We start from the raw sequence: 21134 nt of genomic DNA, 5'->3' as shown, positions 1-21134 counted from the left end.
AGTAAATTGTTTTTCTGTGTTTTTTCTTTGAGTATATTTAGTAGAATTTCTTGTTTGTAAGGGAATTCTCAGATGTACAGATTCTTTTTCGAGGTAGCACTTCTGTGAACTTCAGGCTGCTAAGACTATCAGAGCCAGGGGACCAGGTTTGCCTCAGACTGAAATGGAACGTGTGACATCCTCATAGGTTTCTAACTTGACAGCTGAGTCAAAACTCTGGCTGTTTTTATAGCTATGAGAGAGTAAAACAGTCAGTGTAAGACTTTGAGCTTGCTGGTGGTGAACAATGGGAACAAACAGAATGAATATTTCCTTTTGAAAATATTTTTATGTGTGAATGTTTATTCTTTTCAAGTAAACAATGCAAGATGTTTTTATGGGCCAAGCGAATGCTCCAGGCTAGCCACTTCCTCACAGATGGTTTGGTTCTTGTCCATGTCCTTTAAAAGATATGCCTAAGAATTAAAATATATAGCCTTTTAACATTCAAAGAACAAGTGTTTCAGTATTCTGCATCTTTACAAAATCTCTAATGCTCCTCCAAGCTAATATATGGTCTGATGTGCTACACATGACTAGGCTATTATCTACTTGAAACTACAAATTTATTTATTTATTTATTTATTTATTTATTTATTTATTTATTACATTTTTATACCACCCAATAGCCAAAGCTCTCTGGGCGGTTCACAAAAATTAAAATCATGAAGAGTATAAAAACAACCAACAATCTAAAAACACAAATACAAAATACAAAATATATTTGTATTAGTAACAAGTTCTGAGAATTACGTACTATTCTAGTCTGCTTGGCAAAATGTTTTGTGCAATTTGAAAGCGTGTATACCCCTTTATCTATTATAAAATGATTGAATTAAAGGTAGACATATAACTAAATATTAGCTTATATATTCCACATCTCTCAGGCTCTTGGAGGAAATAAAACCACAAGTGGAAAGCTGCAGTCCATAAATGTAATGTGAAGCAAAAGATAAGGAGTTACTTACCTTTTTGATTTTTATTCAGACCATGATCTCATACATTTAGACTGGCACTGCAAATGCTATCTTTTACGTATATACTACTTTAATTCAAGAGCAAAAAGCAATCTGAGTCTCATCCTTAACTGAACAGCAGCGGATTGCTGAATGGAAAGGGGAATCTATTGGTATATGCCGTGCAGTCCTTTGAATATTTACTCAAAATTATGTCCCACTGTGTCCAGTGGAGATAAAACTAGGTAAGTGTGTAACCCGTCCATTGCCTAGGATTGCAGCCTTAATGTCTCAGATTCTCTGTTCCTTCTGCCCTGGACAGATATAATGATCAGGGGGGTATATTATTTTTAGGATAAGGGAGACTTATTTGTATATAGAAATATGTCATGGTGGCAGAAGGCATAGGATATCTCTTATATTTTGAGCAGTATAGCTGGATTTTGAATGCACAATAAATATTTCCTCCCTATCAGCCCAAAGAACGTCATTCTAGTTTCAATATCCTAATTATAGCAACAGGCACCGTTTAAAACCAACCAACCAGAAACCATGCCACAATATTTTGTCCTCAAGTTGGGATTCACTTGTAGGTGACATACAAAATCAATTTCAGAGGTGATACACTCTTAGTTCTATGTTTTCCCCAATAGCCAGATTCCTGTGATTCCCTGGGTGTATTTTATAATAAGTACTTGGTGGATACAGACATTGCCCATTCACTGCAGCCACCATGCTGATCCAAATAATGAGTGCAATAATACTTCCAAGATTACTTTCTGTCCATTTTTAACACTTCTAAAAATGTTTGTTTCTTCATTCAGCTGTTAACCTGATTTGAGTCACCGTCTTGCTCCCCCCATTTCCTTTTCTAGATGTGTGTATGAGACCAAAACTGAGCCAGAGGAGCAGTTATTGGTAAACAGTTGTATTTGTATACAGGAACATGGAAACCGTGTGCTCTACATTTTGTTCCCCACCCAAAACACATGTATACTTGCAACAAAACATATTGTTTTCCTTTATGTGCCACTTGGAACTTCCAAAAGATGCATTTTTCAGGGAGAAAGTGCTGGAAATGAAATCCAGGAGACGTATAGATGCAAAGGACAGCACTGGAATGTCTCAGCATGAGCTGTTTGCTCCTTCTGCGCTGCTAGCATGTTTTTCTCATGCAAGGCAACAGCTAAGTTCCAACTCTTAACTGGTGTCTGGTAGTATTTTACATTAGCGTGTTCGGCAAGGAGAGAGAGGAGGGTTGCATCCAGATCTAGCATACTAAGTACCAAGGTTCATGCAAGTTCCAGTGGTCAAGCAGCAGGAGAGAACTGATGCTATGACTTAGCATGGGCATGTGTCCCCTTTTACAGAAGACACTCCTCTACTTGAGGACTGTCCTATATTTGAAGGGCTGTTCTGCCAAAATCCAGTTTAAAGATAAAGAACCGTAAGAACAGCTATTCTTCACTTGGTCACAGTCTTCTGCACTGTGGTGAAATGCAATGGGTTTTTATTTATTTATTTAATTTATTTAATTATTTATTTATTAAAATCACATTTACTTATATGAATTATCATATGCAAATTTTATGTAAATCTCTACTGTGGTATGTAGAGACCTGAACAAACAAACAAACAAACAAATGTTCTTGCTCTATTCTGTCCTTCCACATGCATGTAGCTTTCTTGAATAGCTTGAGATGGGTTGTATCAGACGGAGAGACAAGAGGCCATGGCTTCCTCCATCAAGCTTGCTGGGACCTCCTGGCTCCTCCCCTCCAAGAACTACATCCATCCGCAGCCATTCCACCTGGCTGCACTGGAGGGAGAGGCAAGAGAGCAAGGCCCCTTCCATTGGCCTGACTGGGACTTACGTCTCCTGCAGTTGCCATTGTTTTGCAGCCTTATTGAAAAGATAAAAGAGGACCAAGCAATCCATACAATAAACCTGGTGAAATATCTTCAGTATGGGGCAAGTTTTATCAGCATCCAGCAAGGCTTTGAATGGAAACAGGCTTGCCAGATGTCAGTGGGCACAAGCCAGATAATGGACATTGAACCAGATAGGTTGATGGTTGGAGAACGCAGCACAGATCTAAGTTTAAAGTGATTTTTTGTTTTATATACTGCTGAGGGTCTTTAAAGTTGAAAGGTAGGGCAAAATATATCCCAAATAAGCAGACACAAACTGCTGCTGAAAACCTGCATGAAATTACCAGACTAAATATTTTGGTGCATATGCAGCCTGAAAAAAACTCCAAGGCAAAACAGGAATGACACCCACAGAGACAATAGGCCTGTGTCAAAGCAATTCAGTCTAGTACTCTTTCAAAGACATATCTAAACATCATACCCATGTACGTCGCTCATGAAGGACTGTAACTCAGTGGTAGAGAACATGCTTTGTATGCAGACAGTTCCGGATCTAATCCCCGGCTTCTCCAGGTAGGACTTGGAGAAACCCTTGCCTGAAAACCTGGAGAGGGGCTGCCACTCAGTGTAGACAACACTGACCTACATGGACCAATGATTTGAAATGGTGCAAGTCAGCTTCCTACGTTGAGAGCAAGATATACTGCAAGGTCCTGGTGATCTGGCTTGTTTTTGTTAGTCCCCCACCCTCTAAAAGGGACAAGGAAGACCTCAATGAGAATAATGCCAGATCATGTGGAAGCCTCATGGGAAGCAGCGGCAGGAATAGGAATGGACAGACACACACGGACACACACACGGACACACACACACACACACAGAGTACAGAAAGGTCAGGCGTGTGCATGCTGGAGGAGGCTTGTTTTATTAGTGATGTGCCTGAGCAAGAGGCTACTCGAGTCTAAAATATGGGGGGAAAGGAGGCTAAGGGGAGACAGGATAGAGGTGTACAAAATTATGCATTATGTGGAGAATGTGGATAGGGAGACATTTTTCTCCCTCATCCCATTTAGTTGATTGGTGGGAGATTTGGGACAAAGAAAAGGAAGCACTGCTTCACACAGTGCATAATTAAATAATGGAATTCACTACCACAAGATGTAGTGGTGGCCACCAATTTGGATCGCTTTAAAAGGGGGTTGGATAAATTCCTGGAGGCAAAGGCTATCAATGGCTACTAGCCCTGATGGTTATGTGCTTCCTCCAGTATCCGAGGCAGTAAGCCTGTGTGCACCAGTTGGTGGGAACATGGGTGGGAGGGTGCTATTGCTCCATGTCCTGCTTTGTTGGTGTCTGGTCAACAGCTGGTTGGCCACTGTGGGAACGTCTGATCCAACATGGCGCTTCTTATTTTCTTATACTTTTAAGTGTTTCTGGAATACAAAGCCAGGGAACATAGCATAACACCACTGGATACTATCTGGGGACTTGGCCCTCCCTTTCCAACCTCAAAGCCTTTCATCCAATCTCTTTTCATTTCTATGTGTTGCTCATCACATTTATATGGTGCTTAATGTACATTTAGGTGCTGCTGTGACATTATCCTTTCCCCTCATTATTACTACCACCACCTGCCTTCTTGAGTGTCTAAGTGGAAAAGGCTCAGTCGTTCTCAGAACTCATATTGTCTCACAGTTTGAGGTCTTACAGATAATTGAGGGAAACTAGACCTTTGAACAGCCTAACTGGGAAGCACAAGTCTGGAAGTCATCGAAGGCTGTACGCAGCTGTTGGAATCCTGCTGTCTAATGACACGGCTTCAGGATCTGCTCCATCTCAGCCCTGCATGAAGCCCTTACACAGCCCCAAAACGTGAAATCTTTGGAGGCAATGGGAAAACCTCCTGGCTTGAGCTGCTCAGTAAAGCCATCTCTGAGCCAGGAGGCAGAAGCCTGGCAGCTGACTTAGCATGTAGCCCCCAACGCTTGGGGCAGATCACTAGGGGTACAGTTGAAGCCCAGGCTGACCCTCAGTCGAAAGGAGCTCTTTAGTGTGTGTAGAAGTCCACCATATCTTATTAAATCCCACACTTTACTGAACAAAACTAATCAGATATCAAGCTCTGAATTTTGTGCCCATTAAGTGCTGGTTCACACACACACACACACACACACACACACACACACACACTGCCACGGTTGTGTTTTCTACACAACTTTGAGCTTGTCCTTGCTTCTGTTTACATAGAAGAAGTAGCATGTAATCCAGAATTATGCATGTTCTTGTCATGAAGGTGGCAGCCATTTCTGAAGGCATCACAATTGGGGGTAATTGCAAAAGAGTACATGTAACTGGACACATACTGTATGCATTTCTGGTTCATTGTTATTTTCTCCAGTGACATGGGAGAGCACAAACTTCAAGGAGCTTCAGCCTTGCTTTTACATTACTCCTGAATAGGCCAAGAAGCCAGTCTTGCAGGAGTTCCCGTTTGCTCTTTCTGTAGTTTATTTTAGTGGCTGGAGGTGCACCTAAGGCCTGTGGAGATTGTGCTTTGCTGAAAAGCTAATGGATATATTTTAACTGTTGGTTCCCGGTCTTTTGTATGCTAGTGAAGGAGCCACAGTAATGAAGCAGTTCCCTCGTCAACGCAAATATGATAGAAGAATTTGCAGCAAAACTAACTGGCAATCAAGCAGTTTGTTGTTTCCTTCAGAAAGGATGGCCCAGCAAAGAGTGTGCTGTTGGATGTCGGAGAGCAAATTGCCTCCTCTGTGATGCCCTTGGCACAGCCCCCGAGTCTCTAGACTCTGCTGGAACTAACACTGCCTCTGTTAATGCCTTGACTCAGGCTCTAGATTGCAAGTCCTTAGGGCAGGAACCTGTCCTCTCATTTTTTGTAATGCCCCATACACAAGGATGACATCGTAATACTACTACTACTACAGGTAATAATAGTGGCATTTCCCTTTACAGACAATCTCTTTATTCTTGAGCAATTCACTTTTCTCTATGTAAGCTAACATGAATTAATTTTCTACACAGATGTTTGCTTTGGGTATAATTATGCTAAAACTGTGACATCAGGATATGGCAGCAAGAGGATAACAAAAATGTATCACATATTATAACACATTATATAAAAAACATTATATGCAGGTAGTATCTATGAACTCCAGATCTCCTAAAGTCTCACATCGTATTTTGTTTAGCATTCTTTGTTATGCTTCAGGGCCAGTAGCTCCTTCTTAGTTTGGGCTAGGGTCAGCTGTAAATATTTGCCACTTGAAAGAATGTGAACCTACAGTAACCAAATACAAACCTATTATTGACTAGTACAAACATATGAGGTGGCACTGAGTAAAAATATCACATTGCTAATGTATCAGGGAGTCCTATATTCTCCAACATAATGAGTGAATTGGTCTTCGTGACACCTTGAGTTTACACACGTTATGACAAGCTTTTTTTTTAAAAAAAAATAAACCCCACACATTTAGGCTATTAAGATGCTTTTAAAGACATCACATATTAGGAAACATCCTGTGTGTGGGAAGGCCGTGCTGTTCTCCCACATGTATTCAGATGTAGTGGAAATCTGGAGCTTTTTACATTGTCAGCCCTGCACACAAGGCATGAGGAATTCTATTTTCACTCCTACTACAGTGAGAGATTAGCAGCTTGAAATCACTTTGACAGTTTGTTACTCTATTGCATACTGCAGGGAATTTTAATTCCAACCTGTGAAATTGTAATTGCTTCTCAAAAAGAACAGAGGAATTCTGGGAAATGGCTACAACCAAGCTCAATATCAGAGTTGCCAGTTGCTGCCACTTCAGATATTACTTGCTGTTATTCAAAATTCTCTCCAGCTTTCCATATGGGAAGCTGAACTGGGAAGTGAGACTAAATTAACAGGAACTGTCAGATGTTCCAAAATCTGCAGACAGAAATGTGACAAAGGTGGTTGAGCTCACTCCAGAAGATTCTCTCTCTCTCTCTCTCTCTCTTTCTCACACACATGCACATACAGTATTATGAAAAGCTTAAACTCCAAACTTCCTAAAATGTACACACGCACACGCACGCACACACCACATACAAACAGAATAGATTTAATAACTGTTTAGAACAGAGAAAGAAAATTTCATTGTTCACATTTTGCTGGACAAATACATTTAATCATATATTTTTTTCAAGCAAGGTGTCTTTTTTTAGTGACCATGTGGAAGATCTTCTTATGGTTCCCAGACGTGTGGATAATTTAGTGTGTAAGCCGACATGGATGTGTCAGTGATTCAGAGCAAATATTGGGTAAAGACAGCTTGGAATTCTTTGGTAGCCCTGCCTTAGTCTTTTAGCGATCCCTTTCTAGTGTTTGGGTCACAGCACCTTGAAGCTTGCTGCCTTGCCTGCCTTGGGTACTTGGGTGCTTCATCTAAGCCAGGGGTGGGAAACTTGTGGCTCACCAGATGTTTTGGTCTACAACCTCCATCATCCTTCACCATTGGATATCAGCTAGGGCTGATGAGAGTTGTAGGCCAAAACATCTGGAGGGGTTTGTTCTCCCTTCTGTTCTGCTACTATTGATTTCAACATGTGGGAATTTTCATATGAGAGGTAGGAGAACCCTTTATGATTGCAAAGAAGCCAGTCTGAGTCTGTGGCCACAAATCTACACATGCTTTCCTGGAAGTAAGCCCCAGGAAACACAGGGGGACTTACTCCTAACTAAATAAATGGTTTAATTTGTTTTTAACTGTGCATATTTATTGTTTTATACTGTATGTTTTTATCTGTACACCGCTCTGAGATCTGAATGATATAGGGCGGGATATAAATGTTTTAAATAAATAAATAAATAAACAAACATTGGTAGGGTGACCATATGAAAAGGAGGACAGGGCTCCTGTATCTTTAACAGTGGCATAGAAAAGGGAATTTCAGCAGATGTCATTTGTATATATGGAGAACCTGGTGAAATTCCCTCTTCATCACCACAGTTAAAGCTGCAGGAGCTATACTAGAGTGACCAGATTTAAAAGAGGGCAGGGCACCTGCAGCTTTAAATGTTGTGATGAAGAGGGAATTTCACCAGGTTCTCCATATATACAAATAGCACCTGCTGAAATTCCCTGTCATCCTTTTCATATGGTCACCCTATGCATAGGATTAAACTGCTAATGTTTCTGAAGACTCCCAAATGTGTTGAACCATAGAGGAAGATGGCTAAAGAGCTCTCTGCTCCTCAGCAGCTCCAAGAGGTAGAGGGGGTCTCTCTTGTGGCAAACTAGCAAGAAGCATCCCGATGGCTGAAAATCACCCCAAGAGAGCCTTCTGCTTCCACAAAAATCACGAATGATTCGTTGTCTGGGGAACTACAAATCTGTGGCCAATGTACCGGTCCCCGAAGAAGGACACCAAGTAGGAAGCAAAACATTCATACCTTTAAATATTACCTACGTTGAGCCTCCTTGTTTTTAGGGCAGCATTCTCGAAGGTGGTACCCTCCCCCCCCCCCGATGTTTTGGACTACAACTCACAGGATTCTTGACCATTGGCCATGCTGGTAAGGGCTGATGGGAGCTGAAGTCCAAAACATCTGGAGGGCACCAGGTTGGGAAAAGCAGATTCAGGATATATACTATGTTTCAGTCTTGCTGTTATATTTAATAGCTGTGCTCCTATGGATATGAAGAAAATATATAAAAGTATAAATAACAGACACAACTTAGTCTGATGGCAATTTTGAACAGAATATTCCATTATAATACAAAAAGACAGCATATTTCAAGGTGATTAAGAAAAAACAAGTTTAATAAGGTTTCAAGTGATCAACAAACAAGGAATTGTCAATTACTTGCCTAAGAAATATACTTAAATAACTTAAGTGTCTACAAAGTTTCTCTTGTGTGGCAATTATGAAAATGGCATATATAATAGAGGTATAAAGTATTTTAAAAATGGAAAATTAAGAGGTGGACATCTTGAATACAATCTGATACTTTGTATCTTGAAAAAAAACCCACTAAAGGTGCAATCCTATGCATATTCAGGCAGAAAAAAGTCCTACAACTCCCAGCATTCCCAGGCAGCCATGGTGGCTGGGGAAAGCTGTGAGTTGCAGTACTTTTTAATGTATAAACATGCATAGGATTGCACCCTAAAGAACTTATACCAATGTAGGAGAGGTCTTATCCAGGTTGTGATTAAAAGGTAAGGCCTTGGAGTATAAATTATTATCCAACATTTGACTCTGAAGTTTTGAATCAGCAAGCTATTTTTTCTTGACATGATCATCATTCAGTCCAGCTTTCCACTTAAACACCTCCATAATAGAAGGCAATAAGGACTGCCAGAAGAGCCACACTTAGTGACAGCATCTTCAGTACACTTCCCCCTTGTTGCCAAGGCAACCGCATCGCCATCCTGTGGCTCAATGGTGCTTTTTGTCTCTCAGCAGATGGACAGGTTTTTGATTTTGAGCTGTTCTCCAGTACATGTCTCAGCTCCTGTGGAGAAATGCAGAAAATAAATCAAGAATAGATGCAAAGAACATTTGGCATAAATCAAGTACAAAGGAAATTTCCCTTCAATTCTGAACAAGCCTCTTGTAGCCTAGAATAAATTAAAGAATGAAATACAATTGTACAAAACAAAGAATTGATGCTGTGGCTGCGTGGAATTGGGCTTTGCAATGAAATTAACTCCCACAGCAATAAAGCTGTTAAAATCATTGTAAATTAAAACCCCACTAGTTAAGATATAAGTCGTGCCAATTAATTTCAGATCTTTATTTTCACTTTGGTGTTCCTGTACTTTCATAAAAGGCAAATCTGTAACCAGTGATAAAATTGACAAGCCGCACTGCTGTCTTTCCCACTGTACAGCACCACTAATTCTGATAATTGTTTCTGTTCCACAGTATGCCAGCTCAGCAGTGTTCTAACATCCTCTCTACAGTTCTTTCTCCATCTTTCTCAGGAGGTGGCTGGACTAAAACATTCATTTTATTGATTGTATTCTGAGCCACGTTTGCCATGTAGGGAAGAGCATAAATATATCAAAAAGCAAGTGATGATTCCATGTGTATGCATTTCATTGCATGTAAGTATGGTGTACATATACTGGGAAGCTAGAGCCAGTTGCATTTTCCCAGCACCTGAAATTGATATGAATGCAGTCATTATAGTAAGCACATACCAGCTTCATGTTTTCCCCTTACAGATGACATTTTGCAGGGTTCGTGGGGAAATTCAGCTGTCCCCACAAGAGATCCATACCCCCATTCCTGCCTGTTGGTGTTCAGGTCTCCCAACCTTGCCTAGATGTCTGGCTGCCCATCTATTCATCATGGCCGTGCATTCTTTCTCAATCCTCCATGAGATGGATTCCTTGCATTTAGCCCCGGCCTACGACTAACTTTGACTTTAGAATGCCCATCTCCAACTACATGTGTGCGACCTTGCTTTCTCCATCTCATCTAGGCCCTTCTCTGAGATTTCTGCTGGACACTTAACTCAGTGCCAGCCTCTAACTCTGCAAGGCCTCTCAGCACCTCTTGGGTACTTGAGCACCTTCATCTCCCTGTTATTACTTGTACTCTTCCCTTCACCTTCTATGAAGAAATGCTATGTATATAAATAGCTGTGAATTGTTTGAATATTCTGTGAGGCTATAATGTATCTGTGTAGGCCTGAGAATCTCTCTTTCTGCCTCCATTACTATCAGTTCAAGTGAGGGTGTTTCACGAAAGTTTGCACGAAAAACATAACAAACGTGCTATTCCTAATGTGCATCTCATATTTTTATGGAGAAGTTGACTGCTCAAAATTAATCCAACTCCCTCTAGGCCTAGTCTTCTATGCATAGCAACCCAGAGTTTAGACATCGAGTGTTCCTTTAAGCTAGTTCCCCCATACCTGAACCCTGTGTATGGGTTCCTATGGTATGCGTATGGTTCTCTACCTTATTGTTTAAATATGCCCAGGTCTGATAGTTATATATGACCTTATGAATTTCTTGTTAGAGCACCTATTACCAGAAAATTGATTTCCCAAAGTAATCAGTGCGTACATTTTATGCTTCCCATGTGATAAATAAACCAACTCCTTTTGGAACAGACTGGTGTGTATATATGTGTATTTACTTGCTATTTACTGTTTTACTCTGTACAGCACCATGTACATTGATGGTGCTATATAAATAAATAATAATAATAATGCATCAGTGGGACACTACTGCTGAGAAACACTACTGCCAAGGTTAAAAGATCTGTTATACGCATGTATCTTGGAATATATCGCTCACACACGTGTTTGGAGCATTAGTTCTCCTTTAGCAAGCTATGGTTTCTTGATGGATCCTCTGGTATTTTCTGGTATTTTAGGCAAAGTGGACTGGGTACATGAGGGGTCCTGATAGATGGCAGAGTGGATTCTCAGGGGCCCACAGCAGCCTTCTGTGAGCTGCTGAATCCTGGGTCTGTGTCAGATAATGCTGCTTCCCCTTCTCTTTTCTTCCTCAGATTAAGCTATTTATTAGGACTACATGGGTCCTATAATATTGCAACATCCAGTTCTGTAATGGGGTTCAAATAGGTGTTTCATCTTCTAAATTGGCATCAGATGCTGCATGGGGCCATGACAGTGCCTGGCTATCTCAAACCTGAGAGCACAGTGCACGCAACTAGCATCTTTAAAATATTTACATTTATTTATACCATTTCTGTACTTCCCAACAGCCAAAGCTCCCTAGGACATTTACAAAAGATTAAAACTTAAAATAAAAAACATAACACAGAAACCATTTACATACAAAAACAATTTAAAACCATTAACAACAAAAAAATCCCAAGTCTAGTTAAAAACTTATCATATCCGGCCAAATGTGTGGGAGTAGAGGAAAGTCTTAATGGAAGAATGACATTGATGGTGCCAGGTGAACTTCATCGGGGAGAGTGTTCCATAATTGGGGGGGGGGCACCAAAAAGGCCCTCTCTCTTGTTGGCATGTACCAGAGATTACAATCATAGTATATAGCAGGTTCATACTGGGAGAGGTGCTCCATTAGGTATTTCAGTTCCGAGGTATGTAAGACTTTATAGGTCAAAAACAGCACCTTGAATTGGGGTCAGAAACCATGTCTAGACTGAGCTTCAGTTTATTAGCTCTTTCCACTCCCTTTTTTGCAGCCAGGCACTGATCTAACACATCCACACCATAATGAAAAGGAGAAACAGAGCTGTGTGCCATCAACATACTGATGTCAACACACTCCAAAACTCAAGAAGACCACACTCAAAATTCCTTCACCATGCTCTTTATAGGATTTGGACAAGAAAAACAATAATTACTATAGTGAATTGAGGTGGGTGGGTAGGAGTCAAAAGTGACTTCACAAACTTCCTTTTAAGTATCCAAAGTGGCAGTGACTTATGGTGCATGAATTAACTACATGCACTAGGAATTTATACAAAGGTTGCCCAGAAAGGTGAAGTAAAGGCGAAGGAAGCTCAGTATTTAAGCCATGGAAATAAAAGGATCATAACTGTATGCACCATTCAGAAAGAAGTACTAGATTTCACCATAAAATATTACATAAATAGATGGCTGTTTCCATGTAGTGACAGGCCAAGTAATTAAAACCAATTGCCTAATGAATCTGAAAAATTAATAACTGGTTACAACTATTTCATTCCTGGAGTCAAAGCTAATTAACCTTTATATGGAGAAATAAACGAAACCACAGAGTACCAATTATTAAACATTTTACTAATTTGCAACAAAAGTTACCTCATAATTGACTTCATTTTGTAGACTGATTAAACTTGGAAGAAAAAGCTTGCACAGAATAGTATTCACTTGAGGCATCTAATTATTTCCTTGGACACCTGTTAGGATTATCTATCTATCTATCTATCTATCTATCTATCTATCTATCTATCTATCTAATCACATTATTAATGTACAGTATAACCTAGATTTAGTGAATAATTTCCCCCCTAAGTGGTAAAATTTCACCATTATGTTATAAATTGCATTTAGATTAATGCCTAATTTACCAACATTACCTAAACTAGGGCCAGATCTACACCTTCTCTGTCATCACACGGGGGGAAATCACATTTCCTTACCGTCGCTTCTCCGCCCCCCACCTTTGTCCTTCATTACTTCCTCTTCTGCCTTGAGGGCAAAGAGGAAGTAAACAGTGACCATGTGGGTGCTTTATTTAAACAGAATGAAAAAGGAGAGGAGGGAAAGGCTATGTATGAAAAGAAAAATGGGCGTGTTAATCAAACCTGAGAAATGGATGATATTTTTGGAAATTCCCCAGATCAAGTGTAAAACTCTCCAACCACTATTAGATCACTGGAAATGGCCTTTCAACTTGTTTTGATGGCGGCAGCACCAGAAACGTATGGTTTTGCTAATAAGGTATAATATAAATTATTAAAACTTTCAGTGTATGATCAAATGCATTTCAGATTATTTTCTGAATAATTCTGTCCTGATGTGTGCCAGTAATATTATATTTCGTGTGTTCTTATTCAGTCTCACAGAACCTCTTTTTCTGATGCACCTGAATTAAATTGCAACCTACACATTGATTCTGCAATTAAAATCTGAGTTTTACATTTGTTCATCACAGCACAGATTTTCATGAGACCTTCCCTCCATGTCAACAAGCACAGAAGAGCTGAATCAGCAAGTGTGCAAACAGGTATCTACACAAAGATTGGCAGAAGCAGTTACATTTGCAAATTAAAATAAAATTATTAAAAGAAAAACACAAACCGACAAGGACCTGTGAGCTTCCAGGACTATGGCTAAAAGAGAAAAAAAAAATCTTGATAATGCACTCCATTTTGTGGAGATGGAACTTCCTGGTTCCTTTTTTATTCTCCCCCAGAGTAGAAGTGAGAATTGCCCATAGAAAAAATGAAAAATGAAGAACTTTATTGTAGCTATGATAGAGAAGCAGTGTGTCTACCCAGAAACAGAATGTAGCAGCTAAGAGTTCATGCTTTAACCTGATTCTTATTACATACAAAAATTGTGCTTTAAAAAAACACATTAAGAAATGTAATGTGGTTGCATGTAAGTTAATAAAGCACAAGACTTCAGTACTCAGATTTGAGTCTCAGAGGAAGTGTGAGGGGCCAATTTCAGTAGGTTGACCTTTGCTATAACCTGAGGGGTGTTTTATATGCACAGATTTTAGCTGGAAATCCAAACCAGCCTCGGTCTCTCTCTGAACTGCAAAGTTAATAACATATTAGATTAGAGGGATGTTGTAATGTACACACTCTGTCACAGCCCCAACTTTGAATCCCCCCCCTCCTCTATCCTACCCATTCTTCGATCCTTTCCAGGGCCTTACTTGATGAGCTAACTATCCTGTTGTTCTCAGCAAAGGACTTCAGATGCACCCTTGATCCAATTCCTCCTCCTAGATACCATCTTCTCTGCCTTCTCTCCACAAGCTCCTTCCCTACTGAATTCAAAACACGTGACCTGTTTCTGTTACTATAAAAATGAACACATGAATAACTAAACCTTGGAGACACCCTCCATCTCCAAACACTGTTCAGTGTCTCTTCTACTGTTTATCTCCAGACTAGTGGAGCATGCTTCTCACTCCTACTATCTTGACTTTCTTTTCTCTTTGGCAGCTCTCCAACCTGGCTTCCATCACTGAGACTGATCACCAAAATCACCAGTTATCTCCTTGCTGCCAAATCCAAAGGTCTAATCAGTTCTTCAATGTTTCCACTGGGATTCTTTTCCATTGTTTTCCCTCTCTCCATTGGGGTCCCCCAAGAATCTGTTTGGTATGTAGGGACATTTGGGTCACTTGAGATCATGTGCATACTTGCATTTATTTATTTATTTCATTTATATCCTGCCATCTTCTTTCATGGCTGCCCTCACAACAACTCTTTGAAGTAAGTTAGGCTGAAATGGAATGGCCCAAAGTCACCCAGTGAGGTTCATGGTGAGGTGGGGACTAGAACCCAGATCTCCTGAGTCCCAGTCCACTACACCATGCCTTCACATGCTAGTGTAAGTGGTCCAGATGGCTGAACTGGTATTTGAACAATGATCAACCAAGTAAAAAGTCTAGCTAAGTTCAGCAATAGACCACACTTCCTGAGTTCAGCATTAATACAAGATTCTTTATATCAAATTGTCATGGCTTCATTGTCTTCGAATACTTGTAAGCAGTTTAGGTGCTGGCTGTGCCGGCTGGCGTACATCTAAACACCTGAGGGAGTGATTTGAGAACCTTTTTTAATTTCATGCTCAGTCAGGTTTAAATGTCGTTAACAGGAATTCTCTCATTGGAAATATCAAGTTCTGAGAATTGTTTTGATGTGTGGAGGAGGTTTCATCTGACCTAATCAGTACTGGGACGGTCTCACAGAAATAGTGCATGTAAGAAAGAGCTGTGCTCTCTAAAAGTTGCTGTTCCTTAAAGCTACTTTGACAAATCACAGGGTGTTGGGTGCTTTTGGAGGTCCTGTTTTCAAATGAGTGGTGCACTTCCTTTCCAAATCCAGAACACATATCCTATCTGGAATATCTAACTCCTTCCAGGGAAATGACAAGAATAGTTTCAAGAGGAATCATTTTGATTCTTGGTGATCTGTTACATCCAGTGTTCTCAAATAGAAAATAAATACTCCATGTCTCAGCTCAGTTTTATCTTATCAATCCTCAATGAAATCCTGTAAAGCACTAGCTGTGATACCAGACATTTATGTCACTAAGGCTTGAGGAAAGAGTTACTCAAGTACCTCTCTTCAGTATCATCATGCTAAGGAACTCAAGGAATGGCTGAATCAGTTTTCAGAACATCCTGTGTCTGTGTGCATGTGTCAAAGTCTTTAACAAACTGCTGAAGGAGAAGAATGTATGACAACAGACCAACTCACTGATAAAGATGTGTCACTCAGGCAGTCATGAGACATTGTATTGAGTCCCCTTTGGCCTGGACACTATCAAGAACTTTTGTAAACCACCCAGAGAGCTTCGGCTATGGGGCAGTATATAAATGTAAATAATAATAATAATAATAATAATAATAATAATAATAATAATAGTGAAAGGAGACAAATTCTGGGCATTGCCACCAGCCAAGGGACCTAAGACCACAGGGAAGCTGCAAACCCTGCTTCCCAGGGAGAACATTATGGCAACGTGGCACCATCCACCGGCCAGGAAAGGAGCAGCTGTTCCAGTAGTCCAGTGTTCTCTTCCAACAGCAGCCAACCAGATAGCTATGAAAAGCCCACAAGCAGAACACTAGATAACTAGTATTGTAATATAAGGGCTATTCTTGAACAAATGGTAGAGTTCATAGCCTACATTTAAGACAACCTTCCAGAAACATCTCAGCTGACCAATGTGTCTGCTACTCTTCCTAGTTTGATCAGTTGTTGGTCACAGAGTCTCTCTCTCTCTCTCTCTCTCTCTCCACACCCACACAGAGTCAACAGCCTTTTTCCATCTATTCCTAGACTCTTTTAGTCCTTGAATCTATTTTCTCCTTGCTTCATTATGAAGCTAAGATTTTATAACTCTGCAATATTGTAAATATTTATGCAAAACCCAAAATATTTTGAAACTTTCCCTCACCCCTGCAAAAGAGAACTTCTTACTGAACATTCAAACAGCCAAACTCTTGAAGTATAAAGGTCATCCAGATGTGAAAACCTGCATTTTCCTAGTTCTCCCAGCCTCACTTACTGAAGGGAAAAGAGTTTATAGCAACATAGCTTATCAATATGTAGCAGCCAGCCAACCAGCCAGCCAGAGGTGTGGCATAATTATCTTTGCAAGAATGCTTTTTAATACTCATGCATCACTAAGACTAGCAAAAGTAATTCCTCTCTCTCTCTCTCTCTGCAGGTTAGTTACATTAAATCATTTTAAAATGTTTATGCTGGAAACAATCTGTTTGTATCAAATAAATATGATCTCAAAGGTCCTCAGCAATATAATTTCTTGCAAAATACAAAATGCTGAATCCATGTCATCCTCTTCAGAAGCTTAGCAGGGATTCTGGGAGCCAGCACTCTCTGTCTATTGCAATCGTTTTTGCGAAACCCCAAGTCATCTCATCATAGAAACTGGTTAATGCCAAAACCACCTATCAGGAGTCCAAAGAAAGAAAATGTGGAAGAAAACATTGGAGGCACACTTGAAAATGACAACCATATGAGACAGACCCAGAGGAGAAAGGAATACAAACTTACAGTACAACCACATTGTGACCTTGGCTGGTTCATGTTTTCAGATGTTATTTTTGGCTGTTACTTTCTCAGACTCAGAAGGCATCACAACAGTAGTTCTATATACTAAAGTGATCTCTGAGGAAACAGGAGTATGATTTCTTCCTCCTAGGGAATTCTGGGCTATTAATCTATGCTTACAGTGTTCTCAGCCTCTTTGTTTATGTGCAGACATGCATGTTAAACAGTTCTGGTAGGAAAGAAGCTTCCAACCAGATAAGCACAATTTCTAACGCTTATCGCGCATAATAGCCTTGGAAAGAATGGGCAATATGTTGTTCCTATAAGAGATCTTTTGAATGAAATTATTTGGTTCCCTGATGCACTTTGTTCTTTAGCAGCTATTTCTAGGTCAGGATGAATATGAATAACCTGCAAGACAGTTTCCTAGCTTAAATATTGGTCAACTGAGGAATAAAGGCTGCAATCCACATCCCACTGAAGTCAGCTGGAGCAAGGGTTTCCAGGGCTTCCGCCTTTAAATATGCTTTTCATATGAAATAATAAAGAGTGTGAATGAGTATGTATAGAATAACCTTTGTTTGGCACTGAGTAATCACAGCCAACCTTCATATCATCATACATACTAGCCTTCCCCAATCAGGTGGTCTCCTGATGTTTTGGACTTCAACTCCCATCATCCTCAACCTTTGGTCATGGTGGCCAGGGATGATGGACTTTCTAGTCCAAAACATCAAAGACACCCCCCATGCACCAGGTTTCTTAACTTTACACACATAGCTTTCATTTGCTTTAAAAAATGACTACAAATTAAAAATTGTGCTATACACACACACACACACACACACACTCAGAATATATGAATCTTCTTTGTCCTGTAGCCTAATAATGGAAATCAATGCACACATAATCTATTTATATCTGAGTTTCCTCTTAAAAGTTTGGGGTGCGTGTGTGCAGATGCACCTTAATATTGCTATTAGGACCAAAGCCTTATATGAATGAAAAGCAGTTTGAGAACATGTGTGGACTTGCTCCCACTGCGTATGAAATACACCAAGAGGAAAAGAAGACATCTGATATTGACTTGGAGCCCCATATAGTGTTGCTAAGGAAAATAGGTGTTGTCATGGAAAAGGTATCACCATATCACAGTGGCCATGGCTGAATTTATTATCTCTCTAGCACCAATCCCTACTCTCAAGAGAAGCCTAAAACTAAAACTGGTAACAACTATTTTCAGCACAAGTGGTAGGAAACAATTGACCTTAACAGTTGCAATGAAATATAGCGGTTACGTTTCTGTCCCTTTTGCCATTACAACATGCAGGGAATGTATGAAACGTTGACCTTTCTTTTCAAACTATTACTAATTAACTATCTAAACGTTTAAAATTGTTCATAAAGAATGGACTACAATTCACTCAGCCCCTGTGATTTTATGAAAATTGGTGATATTTATGCCCGGACTGTAAGATCATCTTCAGAGGCCTTCCTCTGGGTGCTCCTGCCAAATGAAGTGAGGTGGGCGGCTATTAAGGAGATGGCCTTTTCAATTGTGGCACCCCAATTGTGGAATGCCCTCTCCAGAGAGGCTCGTCTTATGTTGTGCCCTTTTTGGCTCCAGAGACTAATGGAACATACATTCAACACAAGTTACTTACTGTAAGTACCGACATAGGGAAATCTGAAGTGGTACTTTGCCATCAACTTCAGTATAAGGAAAAGCTCTTTTTATGTTGTGAGGATGCGTACATGGATTTCCCCCTGAAACTTTATTAAATAGATCTCTCTGTGCTCAATATAATTTAAAATGCATAATAATAAAGTATTAACTATCTAAACGGTTAAAACTGTTCATAAAGAATGGACTACAATTCACTCAGCCCCTGTGATTTTATGAAAATTGGTGAAATTGGTGATTCCGTGTAATACTTCTTTCCAACATGGACCATTCCATCTCTGACTTGCGTACAGCAAGATGTCTTGTAAAACTAAGATTTGCCTACACACCAAAATGTAGAAAAACGCTCAGTAACCCAGTCAATGGACTGAACAAAAATCTCAGCTTCTTGGATCACTGCAAACTATATGTAGTTTACCTTCTATGGAGAAGAGACAGTTGATACATACCGTGGGATTTGTTACTAGCACATTGCCTAACATAATTCACACACTTTCATTTTTAACTAGATCCACCTTGTCAATCAAACACAGAGCAAGTTAAGTGGTCATTGAAATTAATAGAACTTAAGCACATAACTTCCCCCGAAGTGCCTTTATATGTAAGCTTAGAATTGCATTTTATATTGCTTGTTCTACTTAAAAAATAGCATGGTAAGTTCCTGAAACTTGTACACACCTCTCCAAGGGAGGCTGATCCAATTCATTGGCTGACTCTCATTACTAAAAACAGTATAACGTTAAGTTGTCCTAATTTTTTAAAAAATTAACGATGTACAAACCGATAGCAAGGAAATTAAAAACAAATAAAAAACAACTTCTTTGTCTGTTTCAGCCTTGACAAGGCTTTAGTTTCATAAGACGTCAGAATACAGTTTTAGAGAAATGTCCCACGAGATGTCCAGCCAAAGCATTTAAGACAAGAAAAACCTCTTTCTTCTATGATAATGTACACATCTAATAATAATAAAAAATGTAATTTCCAAGGGAAATATTGATGTGCTCTTGAATTACTAATGCAGACAAAAGTCAGTTAAGTATTACTTTGAAAGCATAAATTAACCTTTTCTTGCATTGGGTGGGTGGGTGTTACTTTTAAAATTGCAGGTTGACTTTTATTTTCCTAAACATACTAGAGGACATTGTTCTGGTCAGGGCCAGCATCAATGACAGGCATGGTTGGGCACCTGCCTAGAGCCCACACCCCAGCAGGGTTCCACTGACAAGAGCTTCCTGGTATTGCTCCTCCTTGCAACCTGCTTGTTCATCTGCCTCTCACGCTGGTCCAGACCAGGTGGTGGTGAGAAGGAGGAGCAGAAGATGCCATGGTCTACATGTTTACTGGCTCTCTGCGGCCATTTGTTTCCTTGGCAGGCAATGATGAAAAAGGGTTGAGGAGCAATAGCACCTGGTAAACTCACTGAGGGAGGAGGCGAAGGGCTCAATCTATCCCACAGTTCCCAGCAAGCCCCAGCTAGAATGTGCCCTAAGCTAAATAGGGGCAAGAGTTGTTGTTATTTATGTTAGTGTTGTTGTTTTTTAGAGAATTACCACTTGCTCCTTGATATGTATTGCTAATTCTAGAAAGGGGCGCGCGCGCACAACCAGCTATACAAAAAGGTGTAATGAAGAGTGAATGTACGATTCAAGGCACATATAATAGATAACATTAGGGCTGGGTATGGAAACACCCCCCCCCCATTTAGAGGCCAATTTGGAGTTTCCAAATTGGCCCCCTCCACCTGGCCTGGATCTGACCCACTCCAGATCTGGAGCTGAAGTGAGATTTAGATGTCTGAACTATTCGGACATCCGAAGGCTGGCCAGCCCCCTGCTCCCCCGCTCTCATGTCTCCCTGCTTCCTCCCCCCCCCCACTTGTAATGTTGCATACATAGCTTTATGACCCCCATTTCGAGAAGATTTCTATTCTGGAAACACACAAGTTGCTGTTTTTAAAACGGTAACCCTTGAAGAAACATGGATGGCTGCTGGTGCTCATGACGGGTCCAGGTAAGGAGCGGGTGGGTGGGTGGGCAGTGCAAATCCGAGGGTGGGGTGCAATCCAAATCAGGTCAAAGCAGTCCAAAGTGCTCAGGATCCAGACAGATTTGGTCCGAAGCAGCCTCCTTCAGCTCAGAACTCAGATCCTGAGCCGAAGGGATACACAGCCCTAGATAACATTACATTCCTCCAAATAAACCCTCTGTTTAACATAGACTGTATTTTTGAATTTTACATAGAGGTGCAATGCCATCAGCACTCACATATACAAGAAAAATGAACAAACAATGTTTATTTACATTTTGTTGTCTGTTCTAACCATGGC

General features: G+C 40.2%; 1 protein-coding gene across 1 annotated transcript in view; it reads right to left on the bottom strand.

Moving 5' to 3' along the window:
* Nucleotides 1-8655: 8655 nt before the first annotated feature.
* The window catches only part of CDKAL1 (CDK5 regulatory subunit associated protein 1 like 1), a 342956-nt gene continuing 330477 nt past the window's right edge, over nt 8656-21134 (bottom strand). The window contains exon 15 of the mRNA XM_063130444.1: nt 8656-9379. Within this exon, the coding sequence (XP_062986514.1) occupies nt 9188-9379 (192 nt within the window). The 3' untranslated portion in view covers nt 8656-9187. The remainder of the gene's footprint in view (nt 9380-21134) is intronic.

This window comes from Elgaria multicarinata, chromosome 7 (assembly GCF_023053635.1).
Source record: "Elgaria multicarinata webbii isolate HBS135686 ecotype San Diego chromosome 7, rElgMul1.1.pri, whole genome shotgun sequence".
Taxonomy (NCBI): Eukaryota; Metazoa; Chordata; class Lepidosauria; order Squamata; family Anguidae; genus Elgaria; species Elgaria multicarinata.
Note: the sequence above shows the minus strand (reverse complement) of the source record. Positions and strands in the feature narration are given on the sequence as shown.